General features: G+C 46.8%; 1 protein-coding gene across 5 annotated transcripts in view; it reads left to right on the top strand.

Moving 5' to 3' along the window:
* Positions 1-21,704, top strand: part of LOC121536993 (microtubule-associated protein 2) — a 150,845-nt gene that overhangs the window by 99,917 nt on the left and 29,224 nt on the right. For 3 of the 5 annotated variants that reach the window (XM_041844696.2, XM_041844695.2, XM_041844697.2), the window contains exons 7-12: positions 872-1,093; positions 3,655-3,987; positions 6,855-9,476; positions 9,762-10,022; positions 10,511-10,654; positions 12,638-12,699. In XM_041844696.2, coding sequence (XP_041700630.1) covers positions 872-1,093; positions 3,655-3,987; positions 6,855-9,476; positions 9,762-10,022; positions 10,511-10,654; positions 12,638-12,699 — 3,644 coding nt within the window. The remainder of the gene's footprint in view (positions 1-871; positions 1,094-3,654; positions 3,988-6,854; positions 9,477-9,761; positions 10,023-10,510; positions 10,655-12,637; positions 12,700-21,704) is intronic. The other 2 variants (XM_041844698.2, XM_041844699.2) reach the window with 2 other exon arrangements.

Here is a 21,704-nt window from a genome sequence, read left to right as displayed (position 1 = left end):
TTCTGATCGTGCCTGGCCTGTTGTCTGTTGTCTGTGTTTGTCTAGTCTACTCTGACTGCAGTGGACATGTGACCTATGACAGATTTTGTGGGAGGAGACAGCCATGCTCAGACAGACTGGTTATTGGTAGTTGAATTGACTTGTTAGCTACATAGCTTCCTCTCTTCCTATATAATGAATCATAGCCATCTCCCTTAGATTTAAATATATTTTTCAAATCATTTAGTAATGGTTTAGTTTTTTTTATAAGAGAATACCTTGGCACCACTGAGCTACTAGGGGCAGTGAGCAAACACCTAGCAAACAAGCATGTAGTGGCCCACTAGCGGCCCGCCGCTGGCAAAGTTGTCGGCCCACTGGTGGCACTACAACACTGTTCATCAGCACTTCAGCAGTCGGTTCACTAACACTGGCTTTCAATGGATTTCATTGTTACATCGCTTTACATTGCTGTCTCTGTTACGTTGTTCTGACTGTGTGGTCCACCCATCTTCTCTTTGAGTATGGCAGGCTCCAAACTCACTTTCAGTTGCTGGCCACTGTCCTTGTGTCTTTGTCTTGTTGCCTCTCTCTCTCTTTCACCCTTTATCTGACTTTTTCTCTTGTTCTCTCTCTCTCTCTTTCCTTTTCTCTTTCTCTGTCAGTTTCTCATCTATCTCCTCAGTCTCTCTCTTTCTCTCTGCTTCTCTTTCTTTCTCTCTCTCTCTCTCTCTCTCTCTCTCTCTCTCTCTCTCTCTCGCGCGCTCTCTCTCTCTGTCTCTCTCCCCCCCAACACTACATCCCTCTCCCCCCTCCCTCCCTGTGTGTTTCTGTGTGTGTGTCCAGATTTCCCCTGCAGTATGTTCTTCTCCTGTGTGTCTGTTGTTTGTAGATGTAGAGGATGAGGAGGAGGAGGCCTGCCCTCTCCGCCGCTTCCAAAATTCTCGGGAGAGGTGCAATTTCCTCGCCCCCTCCATCTCTGTGTCTGTACCCGAGGATGACCCCTACCACTCTGATGAGGAATACTATGATCACCCCTTGTTCAGCCCTGAGTGGGATCGCTCGGTCTCCTCTCAGCCCACAGTGCTGGCCGCTGCCTTTAGACAGATCCAAGGTGAACCACGCATGGTTCCTCTACGTAACGCCATTCTTCCTTCCTATCGTCCTTTCTTCCTCCTATCTTCCTCTTTGTCCGTCTCTTTTTTTACCCCGATCCACCTTTTCTGTAGTTTGACCAACAACCTCCGTCTTACCGTCTGTGTGTTTGTGTCCCTGTGGTGTCAATTAGCTCAAATAATCTGAGCGCTTTGTTTTGTGATGTTTTGATTATCTAGTCATTTCCTTTTTATTTCTATATCTCAATCAAAGCCGTTTGTTCCCTTTAGTTAATGTTGCCTCCGGAAGCCCCCCATACCTTCTGAAAGTAATCTGATAAATGTGCATCATTTATCAAAGTGATCCGATAAAGATAACTAATCAATAACTGTATTGATTTTTAAATTTGAATACAAACTGGGCTGAGGAAATTCTTAAACATACATGTGCTTACTTGCAAGGATGCATATCATGAAGTGTTCACATGTTTATGTATACAGGTCAAACAATGTCATATGCATATCATGTAAATAGAGTGGCATGCAGGTCCAAATGGCTTGCAGCAATATACAGTGGATTGTTGTGCATGATCTAAGACTTGTTTCATGCACGTTTTCCTCTCTGCCTGTCAGTGTCATCTTAATGCTTCATGCATATTGTGTGTCTGTCATCTCTCCCTCAAAGACAAACTCATCCCTGATCCCTCCCATCAGGCCCCTTCTCATGCGTCCCACCACCCGCCCTTACACACACACACCCGTTGTAGATTATTATTAGATCACAGAAATCACAGGACGACTTTCAGCTCGACACACAACACTCTGCATATACACACACAAGCTCTTTAAGGACATACTTCACACACACTCTCAACACGCTCTCTCACAACTCTAAAAGGCTTATAGTATTAGTAAACAAAAACATGTCCTTACTTAACACCTCATCAGGGCTGTACTAGGCTGGAAGTTTAGCAGCCCTCTCCTCTCTGTCTCCTCTCTGTCTCCACTCTGTCTCCAGGAGACAGCTGGAAGTGTTACAGTATAAGGCATCAGTCCTCCTCTCTGTCTCTCCCTGGGCAGAGAGATCCCCTGAAGCTACAGATGTAGGATCTTAATTTGATCACCCTGTTGCAGGAGAACTTTCCTACAATGCAGGAAATGTAAAACGTGTAGTGTATTTGAGGTTTAAAAAGGCTTCTGAAGTCTGTAATTTCCACTTTGAAATTTCAGACTTGATTTTCCCTTATGAAAAATGTTTCGAGCCCTACAATAATGTCCATTAATTATAATCCACATAATAATTCACATTTCCTTTTGCTTCAGGATTATTTTCCTGCTGTAGAAAACTGGCTCAAATTAAGTTCCTACATCTGTAGATTTAGCAGTCCTCTCCTCTCCACTATGTTTCCGGCTTGTAGACTGTATGGCATCAGTCCTCCTCTCTGTCTCTCCCTGGGCAGAGAGAGAGTCCCAGCTGTGATGTGACCCATCACGCTGCCACATCCAGTCACTGCCCTGCTCCCCACACAGACACACACACAGCAGCCCAGTCGCCAGGCTATCACATCTAAAACCCTGAGCACCGTGCCACATGGCGAGGCATAGCGCCGCATAAAGCCCGTTGAATTGAGCAGCGTCTTTCTGCCTCTAAGCAGGATTTCAGAATCGCAGGCGGCATGACAGTTTAGGAGTTAGGAGCAGAGGCACCCAGCTCCATGATGACAGAGAGAGGATGCGAGGATATGCTTGTTTGTGGGCTAGATCTGTTTCTATCTTCTAATGGTTTGGGTTTGGAGGGTTGAGGACTGATCCTAGAACAGTGATAAAGGACACGTTCTCTGCCTAGTGCCTACACTGCCTACATCAAGTCAGAAAATGGTTACAGAACTTGGATGAGCTGGGAATGGGATTTATGTTTCTGTGGCTCTTCTCTCAACTAATAAGGGGAAGGCAATGTCCACTTAGTATATTATGTATAAAATGTATGTATAGCTACACAACTTTGCTTGCAAAAGACTGTTATAGCGTATCATGCATGCATTTTCTTACTGATAAATGTACATTTGAATGGAAATAACCTGATGTGGTGTGTTGGCATGGTGTGTGTGACAGAGAGAGAGGGACTATGGTCATTGTGTGCCTTTTTGATCACATAGAGCCACAGCAGATTGGACAGACAGAGGTGAGGATTATTTTAGAGCCTGATGAAGACTTTTGGGTCCTCTCTGTCACAGTTGCACTCAATAAAACTGCAGGAACATTCAACAGTGAGCTCGACCGGTACCTGTCTATCTTTCAGGATTATTTGATATTATTAATATAAAGAAAATCCTCTGCCTGCTTAAACTCTATGATCCAAAACATCCATACAGTCCAAACCCAAACAAATCACATGGCCATGGGAGAAACGTCACTCACTCATACGCTACAACATCTGTGAGCAGTGCATCTATATCTGTGAGCCACCTTTACAGAGCTGAAAGTGTCTCACCGATTTGTACCCATGTAACTCAAGTCTGTGTTGCCAACCCATAGTCTTGATGTGTACTGTCCACCTCTCCCCTTCTTTTATGCAAAGTAGAGACTGTCGAGGCTCTTACAGACACCTTCGAAGAGGAGGAGGAGGAGGAGGAAGAGGTGTTGATGTTGGAGGAGGAGGAGGATGAGGAGATGGAAGGGGCAGCAGCAGAAATCGTGGCTGCTCTTGAGGAGCTGTGGAGTGGGGATGAGCCTGAGCTGGACGGCCCCCCAACCAAGCCCTTAGAACAGGCTGAGGCTGTAGGCGAGGCCCAGGCTGTGCCCCCTGTGCAGGCCGAGGCAATTAGTGCCGCTCTTGATGGCCCTAACGGGAGGGAGGAGGAGGTTGAGGAGGAGGTGGCAGTGCCTGAGGGGCAGGAGGAGAGCCTTGATGAAGGTGTGTCTGTCTGCCCTCTTTCTGGTTTCCCAGGATGCATGTTATTGTATTGTTTATAGACAATAAGAATCTTTAGGCTTAAAAGGGAATTCATCAGTGATTAAATGAGGTGGAATGGCTCAAAGTTGCCCCCCACTCTACGCTCTGCTAAAGGCTGCAAGGCAACACAGGCTTGACGGTGAAAAGCTAGGAGACATGTTTAAAAACTTTCCTCCTGATTTCTTTCTTTTTGCTTTCTCTTTGCTTGTGTTTTCAGTTTCTAGCTGCAGTTTTTGAGGCCGGCCTTTTCGTGTATTAATGAAATGTTGCCGATCCTCCTGACCGTGCTTTCCAGTCTCTGATGCTACCTATCGATGTGTTGATGTCTCATTGGTGTTAACCTATCACTCAGTGTCTTTCTGCCAGTGTTGTTTCCCATATGGATGTCTCATTTATACAGTACCTGTCAAAAGTTTGGACACACCTACATTGTAGAATAATAATGAAGACATCAAAACTATGAAATAACACATATGGAATCATGTAGTAACCAAAAAAGTGATAAAGAATTCAGAATATATTTTAAATTTTAGATTCTTCAAAGTAGCCACCCTTTGCCTTGATGACAGCTTTGCACACTCTTGGCATTCTCTCAACCAGCTTCATGAGGAATGCTTTTCTTGAAGGAGTTCCCACGTATGCTGCTTTTCCTTCACACCGCGGTCCAGCTCATCCCAAACCATCTCAATTGGGTTGAGGTCGGGTGATTGTGGAGGCCAGGTCATCTGATGCAGCACTCCATCATTCTCCTTCTTTGTCAAATAGCCCTTACACAGCCTGGAGGTGTGTTTTGGGTCATTGTCCTGTTGAAAAACAAATGATAGTCCCACTAAGCGCAAACCAGATGGGATGGTGTATCACTGCAGAATGCTGTGGTAGCCATGCTGGTTAAGTGTGCCTTGAATTCTAAATAAATCACTGACAGTGTCACCAGCAAAGTACCCCCACACCATCACACCTCCTCCTCTATGCTTCACGGTGGGAACCTCACATGCGGAGATCATCCGTTCACCTACTCTGCATCTCACAAAGACATGGCGGTTGGAACCAAAAATCTCAAATTTGGACTCATCAGACCAAAGGACAGATTTCCACCGGTCTAATGTCCATTGCTGGTGTTTCTTGGCCCAAGCAAGTCTCTTCCTATTATTGGTGTGCTTTAGTAGTGGTTTCTTTGCAGCAATTCGACCATGAAGGCCTGACTCTGTGAAGCATTAATTTGGGCTGCAGTCTGAGGTGCAGTTAACTCTAATGAACTTATCCTCTGCAGCAGAGGTAACTCTGGGTCTTCCTTTCCTTTGGCGATCCTCATGAGAGCCAGTTTTATCATAGCGCTTGATGGTTTAAAACTGCATTGTTGTTTAAGGGCTTGTAAGTAAGCATTTCACTGTAAGGTCTACACCTGTTGTATTCGGCGCATTTGGCAAATATAATTTTATTTTATTTTATTTGCTTTTTGCGACTGCACTTGAAGAAACTTTCAAAGTTCTTGAAATGTTCCGTATTGACTGACCTTCATGTCTTAAGTAATGATGGACTGTCGTTTCTCTTTGCTTATTTGAGCTGTTCTTGCCATAATATGGACTTGGTCTTTTACCAAATAGGGCTATCTTCTGTATACCACCCTTACTTTGTCACAACACAACTGATTGGCTCAAACGCATTAAGAAGGAAAGAAATTCCACAAATTAACTTTTAACAAGGCACACCTGTTAATTGAAATATATTCCAGGTGACTAACTCATTTAGCTGGTTGAGAGAATGCCAAACGTGTGCAAAGCTGTCATCAAGGCAAAGGGTGGCTACTTTGAAGAATCTCAAATATTAAATATATTTTGATTTGTTTAACACTTTTTTGGTTACTACATGATTCCATATGTGTTGTTTCATAGTTTTGATGTCTTCACTATTATTCTACAATGTAGAAAATAGGAAAAATAGAGAAAAACCCTGGAATGAGTAGGTGTGTCCAATCTTTTGACTGGTACTGTATATCATGTAAATCACCCGTTCTCTATTGGTTTCAGCTGTATTTTTGGTTCAGCTTTCCTTAAGCTGTCATTGTAATAATATCAGAGTGTTTTTATTGTATTTTTCTAGTGCCATTTCACTGGTTTTCATCTGTTAATACAGTGTTATTCTATAATTGTTCCTAATGTTCAATGTACATTTTTTTGTTGAACTTAAAAACCTTATACTAACAACGACATTTGATGATCAATTATTGTATATCGTCCTCAAAGTTAAAAGTTAAATATGTATTGATGTTAATTAATCAAAGCTCAAATTATTCTATACACACTGATAAATCATGGTGTAAAGTAGATATTTAGCTAAATGCAAATCATTATGATTTCTCACTAAGACTTGACAGAATGACAGAAAGGCTATTATTTTACCTCTATTAGTTTTGCCTAGTCGTCACTGGTCGGAAAACCATTCCATTCCTCATTGTTTGATTCTTCTCATCCATCAACACCATGGCTGCCTGCGCATTCCAGTTCCGTCATTCCGGTTCCATCATGTTCCATCACGTTCCATGCCTCTGTTCCGTCCATATGTAAGTGGGTTTTGCCTCATGGGTTCCGCCTCATGCTCCTGTCCTGCCTTGTGCTCCTGTCCTGCCTCATGCTCCTGTCCTGCCTCGTGCTCCTGTCCTGCCTCGTGCGATGCCCTCTATATTGTGCAACAGTAAGCAGAGCTTTGCCTGTGTCTGTGATAGTATGGCCGGCCCTGTTTAAAATGGCTGTCCTAAAACAAAATAGCTTACAATTAATAGCTGAATGTTGAAGCAAAACCAAACAAACTACTAAAGATTTAACTTACAGACTTGAAGATGGACACAGACAAACCAGGCAGTGAGAGGAGTGGATCCCTCAGACCAGACTCCACTGAACCAGAGTGTCCAGCTTTCTTCAGTGGGGACCACGCAGCACCACCCCTGTGCCCCAAAACGGACATGGCTTCTCCGTCCCCGTTCCTTTCTAACATCCAGAGCCAAGCCAAAGAGCCTATCAAAATGTCTATACCGGATGAACCTAAAACAGTCTCAGAGAAGCAGCCGTCAGTGGAAGTTCTTGAGTCCAGTAACCTCACCACGGTTGCAGGGTCTGGGTTCACTACAGCTGAAGACAAAGATCAAGGTCAAGGTGTCTCCTCTGACTCTAACAAAGACAAATCTGGCATGTCGTCTTATTTCGAGACTTCGGCCCTGAAGGCAGACGAGGGATCCAAGGGGGTTCAAGCAGCAGAAGGTTATTATGAACTGAGCACAGCAGGAGAAGAGAAGAGCTTAGAGAGAAGTTCCCCAACAGTTCCGTCACCCCCTGAGATCAACTACAGCATGCTGGCACAAACACAGTCAGTGGAGAAGAAGCCGTACACCAAGAAGAGTCCGATGGGATATCAAAAGGATACCTTACCGGCCCTGGACAGGAGTAACGAATGTAGGCTTTCTCCCGGGAAGTTGGCCCTGGATCAGAGAAGCTACTCTCTCAACATTACGATTGGATCGATGGATCCCAGCGGCCAGGGTCTACCTAGGAACTTCTCCCCACTGGCCACGGACATCATGTCTTTTACCAGTGGCAGTCTGGATGAGTCTGTCAACTATCTCCCAGTTACCACCCTGTCTGCGGAGAAGGTGCCCCTGCCTTTCCCTCCCCTGATCCTGGAGACGGCCGCCTCAGTAACGTCTGACTCCTCGTCTCCTCCCCACAACACAGCAGAGATACCCGGCGAAAAGACCAGCCCCCAGGGGTCAGAGTCCCCGGAGTCTCCCTTTCCACCCAAATACTACTACAAAAACGGGACAGTCATGGCTCCTGACCTACCTGAGATGCTGGACCTTGCAGGCACCAGGTCTAGACTAGCTTCTGAGAATAATGACCCAGAGATCATGAGGAGGAAATCCGTTCCTGCAGACGCCCAAGGCTTTGGGAGCGACTCCCTGGCCAACCTGGTCCTGGGGGACCAGAATCAGAGCCAGAGTCTTGCCAAGAGTGAGAGCCAGCTGGAGGAGTTGGGTTACTGTGTGTTCAGTGAGTACTCAGGGCCCATGCCTTCCCCTGCTGACCTCCATAGTCCCATTGACTCCCCGCCCCAGCGCTTCACCCCTATGGCTCTGGAGGAAAAGATGGCAAAGGAGAAACTGAAGATCGACGCCAGAGACAAACTAGCCGAAGACGAGAAGACAAGTCAGTTAGCTACGTGCGATGGTTCCAAAGAAAAGGAAGAAGCCAAACAAGTGGGACGGAAAGATTCCGCTTCAGAGGAAAAAGACAACAAAGAGATCAGCCATGAAAAATCTGCAATGGAGGACCAAAAATACAAACCGGCTTCACCTCTGAAGTCAGCAGAGTCCTTTGTGACTCCTACAGTGATGGTCACCCTGGATGAGGAGGGAAAGGCAGAGACCGAGGGACCAGAGACAGACGCTGAGATGGCTGCCTACGAGAGGCAGATCCGCCGGTTGGAGATGGAGGACAGGCCCCTGAGCATTGAGGAGGAGCGAGAGCTGCAGGAGTTAAGGGAGAAGGTGAAGGACAAATTCTTGGTGCACCAGGAGGCGTACGAGGAGGTGGATGCTGAAGATGTTTACCAACTAACTGGGGTTGCCAAGGACAGGATCAGCAGGCCCGCCAGGCCCTCCCCGGCCTCCTCCGTGGAGAGCACCACAGAAGAAGAGAAGGTTCCAGTTACGGACACAGAGAAACCTAAACAGACGGGAGGCCAGACAACGCCTCCAAAGGTTGACATCATGGCGACGTCTCCGTCTGTGTCAGGTGGTGGTGTGAGCACCACAGAAGAAGAGAAAGGGGAAGTTAGCGAAGAGAAGCTGAAGAAGGAGCAGGTTGTAGAGGTCAAAGAGAAGACCATGGAAGAAAATAAAAAGGAAGAGGGGGAGGAAGAGGAGGATATAGAGCAGGCAGTGGAACCAGAGGAAATCATGATAGAGATAAATCCAACAAAGCCTGGAGAGAAAGAAGAGAAGATTGAGAATAATATAATGAAAGACAAAGAGGAGGAAGAGGAAGATGGTGAAGTTTTAGCAGGAGCAGCGGTGGATGACGTTCCAGAACCCAGAGCTGCCATAGAGTCAGTGGTGACCGTAGAAGATGACTTCATCACTGTAGTCCAGACCATCGACGAGGGCGAGGAGCCAGGACACAGCGTGCGTTTCTCTGCTCCGCCTGAGCCTGAGACACCACAGGCTCTCCACGAGCAGGAGGAAGAGGAGGAGGAGGAGGAGTCCCAGGAGGTGGAGATCATGGAGGCAGCTAGTCTGGAGGAGGTGGGGGATGTCTCAGAGGAGTTCCGTGAGAAGGAGGTGCAGGCCTCCCCCGAGAAGGAGGTGCAGACAGAGACGGAGGGACAGACAGAGAGCTACGACAGAGACGAGACCACCATGGACGACTCCATCCTAGACAGCTCTTGGGTCGACACTCAAGGTGAGATTTCTCTCTGTTATAATCCCATAATACATGTTTCAATGACAGATAAATGACGTTTCAATGACCACTAATAATTATATAATCAGAGGTTAGAAAATGCAATAGTACAAGCACATATTCATGTTTATTACAACCTTTTCATAATGAAGACTTCATATTTCATCATCATAACGAAGTTACGTTAACACTGTTATACCCAATTTATGAGTGTTGTTCCCTTATATTGTGTTGTGTCCGTAGTACTACTGCATGATGACCTTATCATGTCTATTTTATACCTAGATCTCTGCACTGTAGATGTGGATGATGACAAGAGTATGGCTACAGAGCAGATCGAGCCCCTGAGAGCCGACCGGGTCCCAGCCCCACCAGTCAAGAAGGAGAAGACTCCCCAGCAGCAGAAGCAGGAGAAGCAATCAGTGAAGCTCAAGGCTAAAGTGGGACGGGTGAAAGGGCGCGAGGGACACGTCTCCACCCCCGAACGTAAACCCATCCACAAGGAGCCGGTCTATATCCACAGGGAGGACGTCAAGAAGAAAAAAGGTTTTGATTTACAGTATCAAATTAGTTTGTAACTCTTTCATTTATTTTTGTTAATAATTTTTTGTTATTCGTTATTATTGACAGCTTATTTAATTCTGTCTAATTTTAAGTGGTGTAGATTTCCGCTCAGTTTGTTACTCTACAGGGCCAGTTTCCCGGACACTTCAGTGAAGAATCTCCATTGAAATAGCGTTTTAGTCCAGGACTAGGCTGGATATGTGTCTTGGAAACCAACAACACTATTCATTTCTATATAGTTCTTTGTAGTTATATATTATTAATTGACAGATTTAGTTATTCTCTTTCATTCTAATTGGCAAAGATAATGATCTTTAAAAGCCTTTAAGATCTCAGCTAAGTGTTACCTGGGAATCAGGTGGGTGGTTCTCTCCTAACCTCCTAACCACACTATCCTTTCCTTCCTTATGCTACTTGTACGTCTTTCCCTTTCTCTCTTTAACTATGTCTCTCCCTCTTCCTTCTGCTAGCCGTGATTAAGAAGACTGAGCTGACTAAGAAAGCAGAGACTCAGATGCGCTCCTCGCCGTCCCGGAAGAGTATGTTAAAGCCTACTGCGGTCCGACACCCGCGTCCCGCCCAGCCCCACCCCTGTGCTAGGAGAAAACCTACAGGTGACCAACCATTCCTGGACTGTGTTCCAAATGGAACTCTATTCTCTATATAGTGCACTAATTTTGACCAGGGCCCATACTGCTCTGGTCGAAAGTAGTGCACTAAATAGGGAATAGGGTGCCATTTGGAACGCAGCCCTGCTGGCCGGGGCCAGGAAGGCTAATCATCTGCAATGTGGCTGCAAACATCAACATCAACATTCACATCTCATCAATCAATCAAATGTATTTATAAAGCCCTTTTTACATCAGCAGTTTCACAAAGTGCTTTACAGTTAACTCATCCTTACAGTCATTTTCAGCTTCTATTTTTGTTAAATGTTATCAATTATTATGTTAATCTATCAATTTTTATTCTGTTGCATTTGTTTGTCATGTTCAGTGTTTGCATTTTATTAGAATAAAAAACAAATTTGCTCTACTTTTTTCATTTGACTTTGTTGTTGGCTTGTTGTGAACAGTCAGTTGCTCAACATTTCTTAATTATTTTATTATTTGTTAATTTTTTTCAATGCATTTTTGTTCTCATCAGGTTCCGTGTTCATTCTGGGTTTCTCTTTTGTGGGAGATGGATTGGTCAATGCTACTGCTTCAGAGTAATGTGTACCTGCAATACTTTTTATTTTCTTTCTGTATTTAACACCGATTATCCATCTCTCACCATCTCACTTATTAACTCTATATGTCTCTCTTTAACCTGTGTAATGATTGCTTGTTTGCTGTGAAAGAACTACAGCTGTGAAAGAACTACAGTGAAATAAGTGGGTTTTCACTGCATTTCCCCAGAGCAGGACATTAGTCCCAAATGGTACCCTATTCCCTATGTAGTGTACTACTTTTGACCAGGGCCCATAGGGCTCTGGCCAAAAGTTGTGCACTATAAATGGAATAGAGTGCCATTCAGGATGTAGTGGTTGCCAACAACTGGTAGTTTGGCTCCTCTTGCTGTAAGGAGACATACTGGTTTACCTCACCTGACAGAGAGAGTTTCCACAATATAGATATATAATAAATAATCATACTTGTGCTCTATATTTAATTATGTGGTTTCCTCTGCCATTTCCTCCACAAGCTCTCTAGTAACTGTATATGATAGATAGACGATGTTTACTGTAAACCCTCTAAATTGCTGCATTGCCCCAATGAAATTGTTCAGGGGGTGGGAAGGAGGGTGGGATGGCCGGGTGCACTTACTGTATGTAATCCAAAATCCTCTATTCTGTATGATTTCCTGCCAAAGCATTGGAGAACAGAGGTTTTCTCTAGCAGCTCAAATAGGATCTCAGCCAATTCCCTGATAGTATACAGTAATACCGTATAATTATACAATACTGTAACCCAGTTAGGGCTAGATTTACTCTCACAAAGTTTGCTGTAGTTGTTTACAGAAGAGGGGTAACTGTTAGCCCAATACTTGTCAGTTAGATTGTGTTGGTAGACTGTAGAGTGTTTGGCGTGCTCCAGCCACAGCTGTTGTGTGTGTGGGAGAGTGTTGTTGTGTTGCTGTCAATCTGTCCTAATGTTTAAATCACGTCTAACTATACACTGTCTGTCTTTCTCTCTCGCTCTCCTCTCTCCTTATCTCTTTCTCTCTCTCTTCCTCTTCTCCTCTCTCCTTCCCTTTTCTATTTCACTCCCTCCCTCTCTCTCTCTCTCTCTCTCTCTCCTCCTCTCATTCTCATTCTCTCTCTGTCTCCCTCTCTTCTCTTCTCTCTCTCCTCCTCCTCTCATTCTCTCTCTGTCTACCTCTCTCCTCTTCTCTCTCTCTGTCCTCCTCCCATTCTCTCTCTGTCTACCTCTCTCTCCTCTTCTCTCTCTCTCTCCTCCTCTCATTCTCTCTCTGTCTACCTATCTCCTCTTCTCTCTCCTCCTCCTCTCATTCTCTCTCTGTCTCCCTCTCTCCTCTCTCTCCTCCTCCTCTCATTCTCTCTGTCTCCCTCTCTCCTCTTCTCTCTTTCTCCTCCTCTCTCCTCTTCTCTTCAGTGGGTGTACCAGAAGGTCGTCGGCCCCTCAGTGTTGCTAGACAGTCTCGGGACAGAGCCTCAGTAAGTACAACACTGCGTCACAATGCGATACAATAACTTAATTTCCATTTACATGACAGAATACAAGTGCATGGTCATGTTCAGTAGGACACACTGTAGCAAAACATTTTGAAACGTTGAGGTAGTAGGTTATCTCCTCGTTTCACTCAGTTTCAAACGTTTTCCCCATTTCCTACCCACCGAGCACGATCCAGACTTAGCATAGAAAAGGACACAAAATGCTGAAAAACACACTCTGGATACAGTGTCAGAAATAAGTCCCTCTTACCAGTTTGAACCTGCTTCCCTGCCTGAACCTAATTTATCCGTCCATATTAACCCACAGTTTTATTCCTCTATACTTAAACTGACTTAACATCAACTAACATAAATCCTTTCTCTCTCCTGTCCCCCTTTTAATGAATCCCCTTTGACCTGTTTAGCTGCATGTCCATCCACCCTGATGGTTATGTCACAGTGGAGTAAACATCCAGGCCAGATAAATATAGAAGCTTTTCTGTTCTCTTCCCTCCGAGATGTAATCATCATTCAGTGTATTCATCCCAAATGGTGCCCTATTCCCTCTATAGTGCACTACGTTTGACCAGAGCACTATGACAAGGTAAAAGCCCATAGGCAAGGTAAGCCATATAGGCCCTGGTCTAAAGTAGTGCACTATATAGAGAATAGGGTGCATTTGCTATGCATGTGGGCCGTAATCATCATTCATTATCTTTGGTCGTGACTGCCAGTCACTCCTCCACATAATAACAGTAATTCTTTTAGAATAATAAAGACAGCACAGCCTGGCACAGCTCTTTAAATGCCACATCTCCCAATACTGTTCAGTTCTGCTCTGTATAGCGCAGCCTGGGATTCTCTGCCCACGCTAGCTACCACACGCACACACACTGTATTCTGTGATTATACAGTGGCTTGCGAAAGTATTCCCCCTCCTTTGCATTTTTCCTATTTTGTTGCCTTACAACCTGGAATTAAAATATATTTTTTGGGGGTTCGTATCATTTCATTTACACAACATGCCTACCACTTTGAAGATGCAAAATACTTTTTTTCTGTGAAACAAACAACAAATAAGACCAAAAAAGAGAACTTTGTAGAGACACCTTTTGCAGCAATTACAGCTGCAAGTCTCTTGGGGTATGTCTCTATAAACTTGGCATATCTAGCCACTGGGATTTTTGCCCATTCTTCAAGGCAAAACTGCTCCAGCTCCTTCAAGTTGGATGGGTTCCGCTGGTGAACAGCAATCTTTAAGTCATACGACATATTCTAAATTGGTTTGAGGTCTTGGCTTTGACTAGGCCATTTCAAGACATTTATATGTTTCCCCTTAAACCACTCGAGTGTTGCTTTAGCAGTATGCTTAGGGTCATTGTCCTGCTGGAAGGTGAACCTCCGTCCCAGTCTCAAATCTCTGGAAGACTGAAACAGGTTTCCCTCAAGAATTTCCATGTATTTAGCGCCATCCATCATTCCTTCAATTCTGACTAGTTTCCCAGTCCCTGCCGATGAAAAACATCCCCACAGCATGATGCTGCCACCACCATGCTTCACTGTGGGGATGGTATTCTTGGGGTGATGAGAGGTGTTGGGTTTGCGCCAGACATAGCGGTTTCCTTGATGGCCAAAAAACTCAATTTTAGTCTCATCTGACCAGAGTACCTTCTTCCATATGTTTGGGGAGTCTCCCACATGCCTTTTGGCGAACACCAAACGTGTTTGCTTATTTTTTTCTTCAAGCAATGGCTTTTTTCTGGCCACTCTTCCGTAAAGCCCATCTCTGTGGAGTGTACGGCTTAAAGTGGTTCTATGCACAGATACTCCAATCTCTGGTGTGGAGCTTTGCAGCTCCTTCAGGGTTGTCTTTGGTCTCTTTGTTGCCTCTCTGATTAATGCCCTCCTTGCCTGGTCTGTGAGTTTTGGTGGGCGGCCCTCTCTTGGCAGGTTTGTTGTGGTGCCATATTCTTTCCATTTTTGAATAATGGATTTAATGGTGCTCTGAGGGATGTTCAAAGTTTTGGATATTTTTTTATAACCCAACCCTGATACTTCTCCACAACTTTGTCCCTGACCTGTTTGGAGAGCTCTTTGGTCTTCATGGTGCCGTTTGCTTGATGGTGCCCCTTGCTCAGTGGTGTTGCAGACTCTGGGGCCTTTCAGAACAGGTGTATATATACTGAGATCATGTGACAGATCATGTGACACTTAGATTGCACTCAGGTGGACTTTATTTAACTAATTATGTGACTTCTGAAGGTGACTTAATTGGTTGCACCAGATCTTATTTAGGGGCTTCATAGCAAAGGGGGTGAATACATATGCACGCACCACTTTTCCGTTATTTATTTGTTATAATTTTTTTTAACAAGTTATTTTTTTCATTCCACTTCACCAATTTGGACTATTTTGTGTATGTCCATTACATGAAATCCAAATAAAAATCCATTTAAATTACAGGTTGTAATGCAACAAAATAGGAAAAACACCAAGGGGGATGAATACTTTTGCAAGGCACTGTATTATGGAACCAGAACCCAAAGACAATTGGCTATATATATAGTACCAGTCAAAAGTTTGGACACACCTACTCATTCAAGGGTTTTTCTTATTTTTTTACTATTTTCTACATTGTAGAATAATAGTGAAGTCATCAACGTGCAGAAACCACTACTAAAGGACACCAAAAAGAAGAAGAGACTTGCTTTGGCCAAGAAACACGAGCAATGGACATTAGACTGGTGAAAATCTGTCCTTTGGTCTGATGAGTCCAAATTTGAGATTTTTGGTTCCAACCGCCAATGCAGAGTAGGTGAACGGATCATCTCTGCATGTATGGTTCCCACCGTGAATCATGGAGGAGGAGGTGTGATGGTGTGGGGGTGCTTTACTGGTGACACTGTCTGTGATTTATTTAGAATTCAAGAGTGTGCAAAGCTGTCATCAAGGCAAAGGGTGGCTATTTGAAGAATCTCAAATATAAAATATATTTTGATTTGTTTAACACTTTTTTGGTTTCTACATGATTCCATATGTGTTATTTCATAGTTTTGATGTCTTCACTATTATTCTACAATGTAGAAAATTGTAAAAATAAAGAAAAAAGTAGGTGTTCTAAAACTTTTGACCGGTAGTGTACAGTGAGGGAAAAAGTATTTGATCCCCTGCTGATTTTGTACATTTGCCCACTGACAAAGAAATGATCAGTCTATTCTAATTATTTGCTAGGATAATAATTGCTTGTCAATGAATTAAATGTAATACAATGGCAATCCGGGTTATATGTTTGTCACGAGTTGCTAAGCCAGAACCCAGAAGCAGACCAGGACAAGGTAAGTTGAAACGAAGGTGAGTGTTTATTACAAATTCAAGAGTGATGCTGAATAATCCAGGGAACAGAGCGGGCGGCGTTGATTAGTTGTTGGGGGTGCAGTGGTTGATCCCATCCTGGGTCGGCAGCCGCCGACCACCAGGCAGAGGTTGGATGAAGGTTCCGGACGGGTGACTGCAGATGGAACAAACGGGGGTAAGTAAGCAACAAACCAACAAGGTGCAAAAACAACAAAACTAACGCTAGGCTCTAAGACTGATACTCTGGTAAACCTACTGTTCATGGCTAACGATCCGGCAGGGAATGGATGTTAGGCCAGAGCCTAAGAAGGGTGATGATCAGGACCAGGTGTGCAGATTGCTGATGGGATGCAGGTGCGGAAATCAAGAGAGCTCCCCGGAGCGTTCCCGAACCCTCGGGAAACTGGAGATCACGAACAGAAAAACTAGTCCACAGACAGGACCCGACTCAGACTGCCGGGATCGTTACAGTACCCCCCCCTCCGCCAACGCCACCGGGCGGACTCCCGGAGCGCCAGGATGGAGGCGGTAGAAGTCACGGATGAGGTCAGCATCTAGGATCTGTCGCCGCGGAATCCAACTCCTCTCTTCAGGACCATACCCCTCCCAGTCCACGAGATACTGGAAACCCCGGCCCCGCCGTCTGGAATCCATGATGCGTCGCACCGTGTAGGCAGGACCACCTCCGATCATCCGAGGAGGAGGAGGGGGGAGGCGGAGGAGGCAACAGAGGACTGAGGAAAACAGGCTTGAGGCAGGAGACATGAAAGGTGGGATGGACTCTGAGCGTCCTCGGTAGTTTGAGTCGAACTGCCACTGGATTGATCACCTTCTCCACCACAAACGGACCAATGAACTTCGGTAACAACTTCCTAGACTCAGTCCGTAACGGAAGATCCCGTGTGGCCAACCAAACCCTATCTCCGATGGTATAGGTGGGAGCGGGGATCCGGCGACGATTCGCCTGGAGCTGATACCGGTCCGAAACTCTAAGGAGTGCCTTTCTGGCCCGATGCCAGGTCCGGTGGCAACGACGAATATGGGCCTGAACAGAAGGCACTGAGAGCTCCTTCTCCTGAGAAGGGAACAGGGGAGGTTGGTAGCCATACAGGCACTGGAAGGGAGACATCCCAGTGGCAGATGTAGGGAGAGTATTGTGGGCATACTCAACCCAAGGCAACTGAGAGACCCAGGAGGTGGGGGTTGGAAGAGACCAGACAGCGTAGCGTGGATTCCATCTTCTGGTTGGCTCTCTCCGCCTGACCATTGGATTGGGGGGTGAAAACCAGATGTGAGACTGACTGTAGCTCCAATGGCCAAACAGAAGGACTTCCAGACAGCAGAGGTAAACTGAGGGCCACGGTCGGAAACGATATCACTGGGCAAACCGTGGACCCTGAAAACCTCCCTAACCAGGATCTCGGACGTCTCCGAGGCAGAGGGAAGCTTGGCAATTGGCACAAAGTGGGCGAACTTGCTGAATCTGTCCACGATAGTCAGAACGACCGTGTTCCCCTCAGAAGCGGGCAACCCAGTGACGAAGTCCAGGGCCAGATGCGACCATGGTCGCCGGGGAATAGGAAGGGGGTGAAGTAGTCCAGAGCTGGGCCGATTGGTACTCTTATTCTGCGCACACACTGGACAGGCAGCAACAAAACCCCGAGTATCCTCGGCCATGGCAGGCCACCAAAAAGCGTCTGCGAAGAAACGCCATTGTCCGAGCCACGCCAGGGTGACAAGCCATCTTGCTGGCGTGGGACCATTTGAGGACAGCAGGACGAACCGACTCAGGCACAAACAACCGACCGGGTGGACCGTTACCGGGACCGGGCTGAGTCCGAAGGGCCGCCAGCACCTCCTCCTCAATCTTCCACATAACTGCTCCCACGACGCAGTTCCGGGGGAGAATTGTCTCGGTCTTGGACCCACTCTCCTCCGTCTTGGAGAACATCCGGGACAAGGCGTCCGCCTTGCCGTTCTTAGATCCAGGTCGGACGTCAGGGAAAACTTGAATCGTCCGAAAAACAACGCCCACCTGGCCTGGCGGGGAGTTGAGACGTTTAGCCGATTGCACGTAAGCAAGATTCTTGTGGTCAGTCCAGACAATAAACGGTTGCTCCGCCCCTCCAACCAGTGGCGCCACTCCTCCAAGGCAAGTTTCACCGCGAGAAGCTCCCGGTTACCCACATCGTAATTCCTCTCCGCAGGCGAAAGGCGACGAGTAGTAGGCGCAGGGATGGAGTTTACTGTCCGTGGAGCATCGCTGCGACAGGATGGCGCCAACTCCCACATCAGACGCGTCCACTTCAACGACGAACTGACGGGCCGTGTCCGGTTGAGAGAGAATCGGTGCGTTGGTGAATCGCCTCTTCAAATCCAGAAACGCTCGATCCGCCTCCGGATTCCACTTGAAGGTCCTGATACTGGAAGTCAAGGCAGTTAACGGAGCGGCCACACGGCTGTAATCCCGGATGAATCTGCGGTAGAAATTCGCAAACCCCAAAAATCTCTGGAGCTGCAATCTCGTACCGGGCTGGACCCATTCCAGAACCGCTCTAACCTTCTCCTGGTCCATCCTAATCTCTCCCCTGGAGATGATGTACCCGAGAAAGGATGTCGTGTGGGCGTGAAACTCGCACTTCTCGGCCTTCACGAACAGGCGATTCTCCAACAATCGCTGCAGAACCTGCCGGACATGCTGGACGTGGTCGGAAGGTTCCTTCGAGAAGATCAGAATGTCATCCAGGTAAACAAACACAAAGAGACCGATCATATCTCTCAGGACGTCGTTCACCATACTCTGGAATACCGCTGGAGCATTGGTCAGTCCAAACGGCATCACCTGATACTCGAGTGACCCATCGGTGTATTGAAACCCGTCAACCACTCGTCCCCCTCTCTGATCCGGACCATGTGATACGCATTGCGTAGGTCTAGCTTGGTGAACACCGTAGCACCCTGTAAGGAGTCGAAGGCAGAACTCATCAAGGGCAGGGGATACTTGTTCTTGACCGTGATGTCATTCAACCCCCCGATAATCAATACACGGTCGAAGAGAGCCATCCTTCTTACCCACAAAGAAGAATCCTGCCCCCAGGGGTGATGACGAGGACGAACGAGACCAGCAGCTAGGGACTCCTTGATGTAGGTCTCCAAAGCCTCACGTTCAGGTCGGGAGATACTGTATAACCTTCCCTTGGGGTAGACAGCTCCAGGGAACAGGTTGATGGCACAATCATATGGTCGGTGGGGAGGGAGTGACAGAGCCTTCTGCTTACTGAAAACTTCCCCCAAATCGTGATATGTCTCGGGAACCAGGGACAAATCTGGGGGTTTAGCCTCAATCACCTGACTGGGAACCGAATGGGGGCAGGCAGTCTTGAGACAGTTAGCATGACAATCAAGGCTCCAACTCGTTACCTTGCCCGTCACCCAATCGAACGTGGGATTGTGTTCCTTCAGCCAGGGGTATCCAAGGACCAGAGGAACATGGGAAGACGGCAGAATGAAGAATGAAATCATCTCAGAATGATTCCCCGACAACCGCATCTTAACCGGTTCAGTCCTCATCGTGATACGTGCCAGACTACTGCCGTTCAGAGTGGTCGCTTCAATGGCTTCCGGCAATTGCTCCTTGGAAAGCCCCAGCTGTTCCACCAACTTCGGCATCAAGAAAGCTTCCATCGGCACCTGAATCGATAAAAGCGTTAATCGCTAAGCTCTGATTCCTGTTCACAAGGGTAGCCGGGAAACGGGGTCTGACAGAGGTACTGAGAGGTTGAAACTGGCTCGCTAAAAGTCCTCCCAACTTTAGCGAGCCGGGCAGTTTGACGACCGCCGGGAACAAGTGGAGATGTAATGTCCCGAGCTACCACAGTAGAGGCAGCAGTTGGTCTTACGTCTATGTTGACGCTCCTCCTTGGTTAACCCGTGCCGCCCCACTTGCATGGGTTCAGAATCGGGAGAGAGGACCTCTCCACTAATCCTTTGTGGTGGAGAATGATCGACGTGTTCTGGTCCACCACCCGACCCGACTGGGAACTGAGAAGCTGATCGATTGGACGGACCCCATTGCTTCTCCCTCCTTCGCTCTCGGACTCGATTATCCACCCGAATAGACAAGGCTACCAAGCTGTCCAGGTCACTAGGCTCCGGATAGGAGATCAACTCATCCTTGAGCTGCTCCGACAGACCCTGGTAAAAGGCCGCTTGCAGAGACTCCTCGTTCCACCCACTCTCCACAGCCAACGTCTTGAACTCGATCACGAAGTCGGCCACGCTGCGAGTTCCTTGGTGAAGCGAGAACAGGCGCCTAGCTGCGTCCCTCCCTCGGACGGAATGGTCGAAGAGCTTCCTCATCTCGGCCGTGAACCCCTGGTATGAAGCCATGCAGGGGTCTTGTCGTTCCCAAACGGCTGAAGCCCACTCAGCGCTCGACCACGCAGCAACGCAATCACAAAGGCTATCCCTAGCCTTGTCTGTGGCATAAGAGTAGGGCTGTAGATCGAACACTAATCCACACTGCATAAGGAAGGAACGGCATCTTCCCAGCTCCCCCTCATATTTATCCGGCGTCGGAACCTTGGGCTCACGGAAGGACACAGCTCCAGAAGCGGCAGGCGAGATGGGTGAAACCGGTAGTGGATCCTCCACCGGAAACTTGCGTTGGTTCTGGACCTCCGTCAGACCGGTAGAAAGGTTCCGAACTGACAACGCGATCTCCTGTAGTACCGTGCTATGATGGCCCAACATCTTCTCCTGATGGGTAATGGCATGGCGAACAGAGTCCAGGTCCGCTGGGTTCATTACTGGCCGGATCGTTCTGTCACGAGTTGCTAAGCCAGAACCCAGAAGCAGACCAGGACAAGGTAAGTTGAAACGAAGGTGAGTGTTTATTACAAATTCAAGAGTGATGCTGAATAATCCAGGGAACAGAGCGGGCGGCGTTGATTAGTTGTTGGGGGTGCAGTGGTTGATCCCATCCTGGGTCGGCAGCCGCCGACCACCAGGCAGAGGTTGGATGAAGGTTCCGGACGGGTGACTGCAGATGGAACAAAACGGGGGTAAGTAAGCAACAAACCAACAAGGTGCAAAAACAACAAAACTAACGCTAGGCTCTAAGACTGATACTCTGGTAAACCTACTGTTCATGGCTAACGATCCGGCAGGGAATGGATGTTAGGCCAGAGCCTAAGAAGGGTGATGATCAGGACCAGGTGTGCAGATTGCTGATGGGATGCAGGTGCGGAAATCAAGAGAGCTCCCCGGAGCGTTCCCGAACCCTCGGGAAACTGGAGATCACGAACAGAAAAACTAGTCCACAGACAGGACCCAACTCAGACTGCCGGGATCGTTACAATGTTAGAATCCCTACGCGTGAACTGCCGACATTATTACGCATATTAATTGATAATGATGGAAAATAGGATATGCATATATTTTTTTAATAGTTATATATATATATATATATATATATATATATATATATATATATATATATATATATATATGGTGAAAGCATTGGAAATGCTTTTGGCGGTTAATCTGCTTCTGTTTTGTGGGTGGCACTGTGTGCTGTTTTTCGATGGATGGGTCCTGGCCTCTCGGGGCCTTAGGGATCCGGAGGGACGTGGGTGGGATGCTGATCACTGGGT

Source organism: Coregonus clupeaformis, chromosome 23 (assembly GCF_020615455.1).
Source record: "Coregonus clupeaformis isolate EN_2021a chromosome 23, ASM2061545v1, whole genome shotgun sequence".
Classification (NCBI taxonomy): Eukaryota; Metazoa; Chordata; class Actinopteri; order Salmoniformes; family Salmonidae; genus Coregonus; species Coregonus clupeaformis.
The sequence above is the reverse complement of the archived record's forward strand: the minus strand, read 5'-3'. Positions and strand labels throughout refer to the sequence as shown.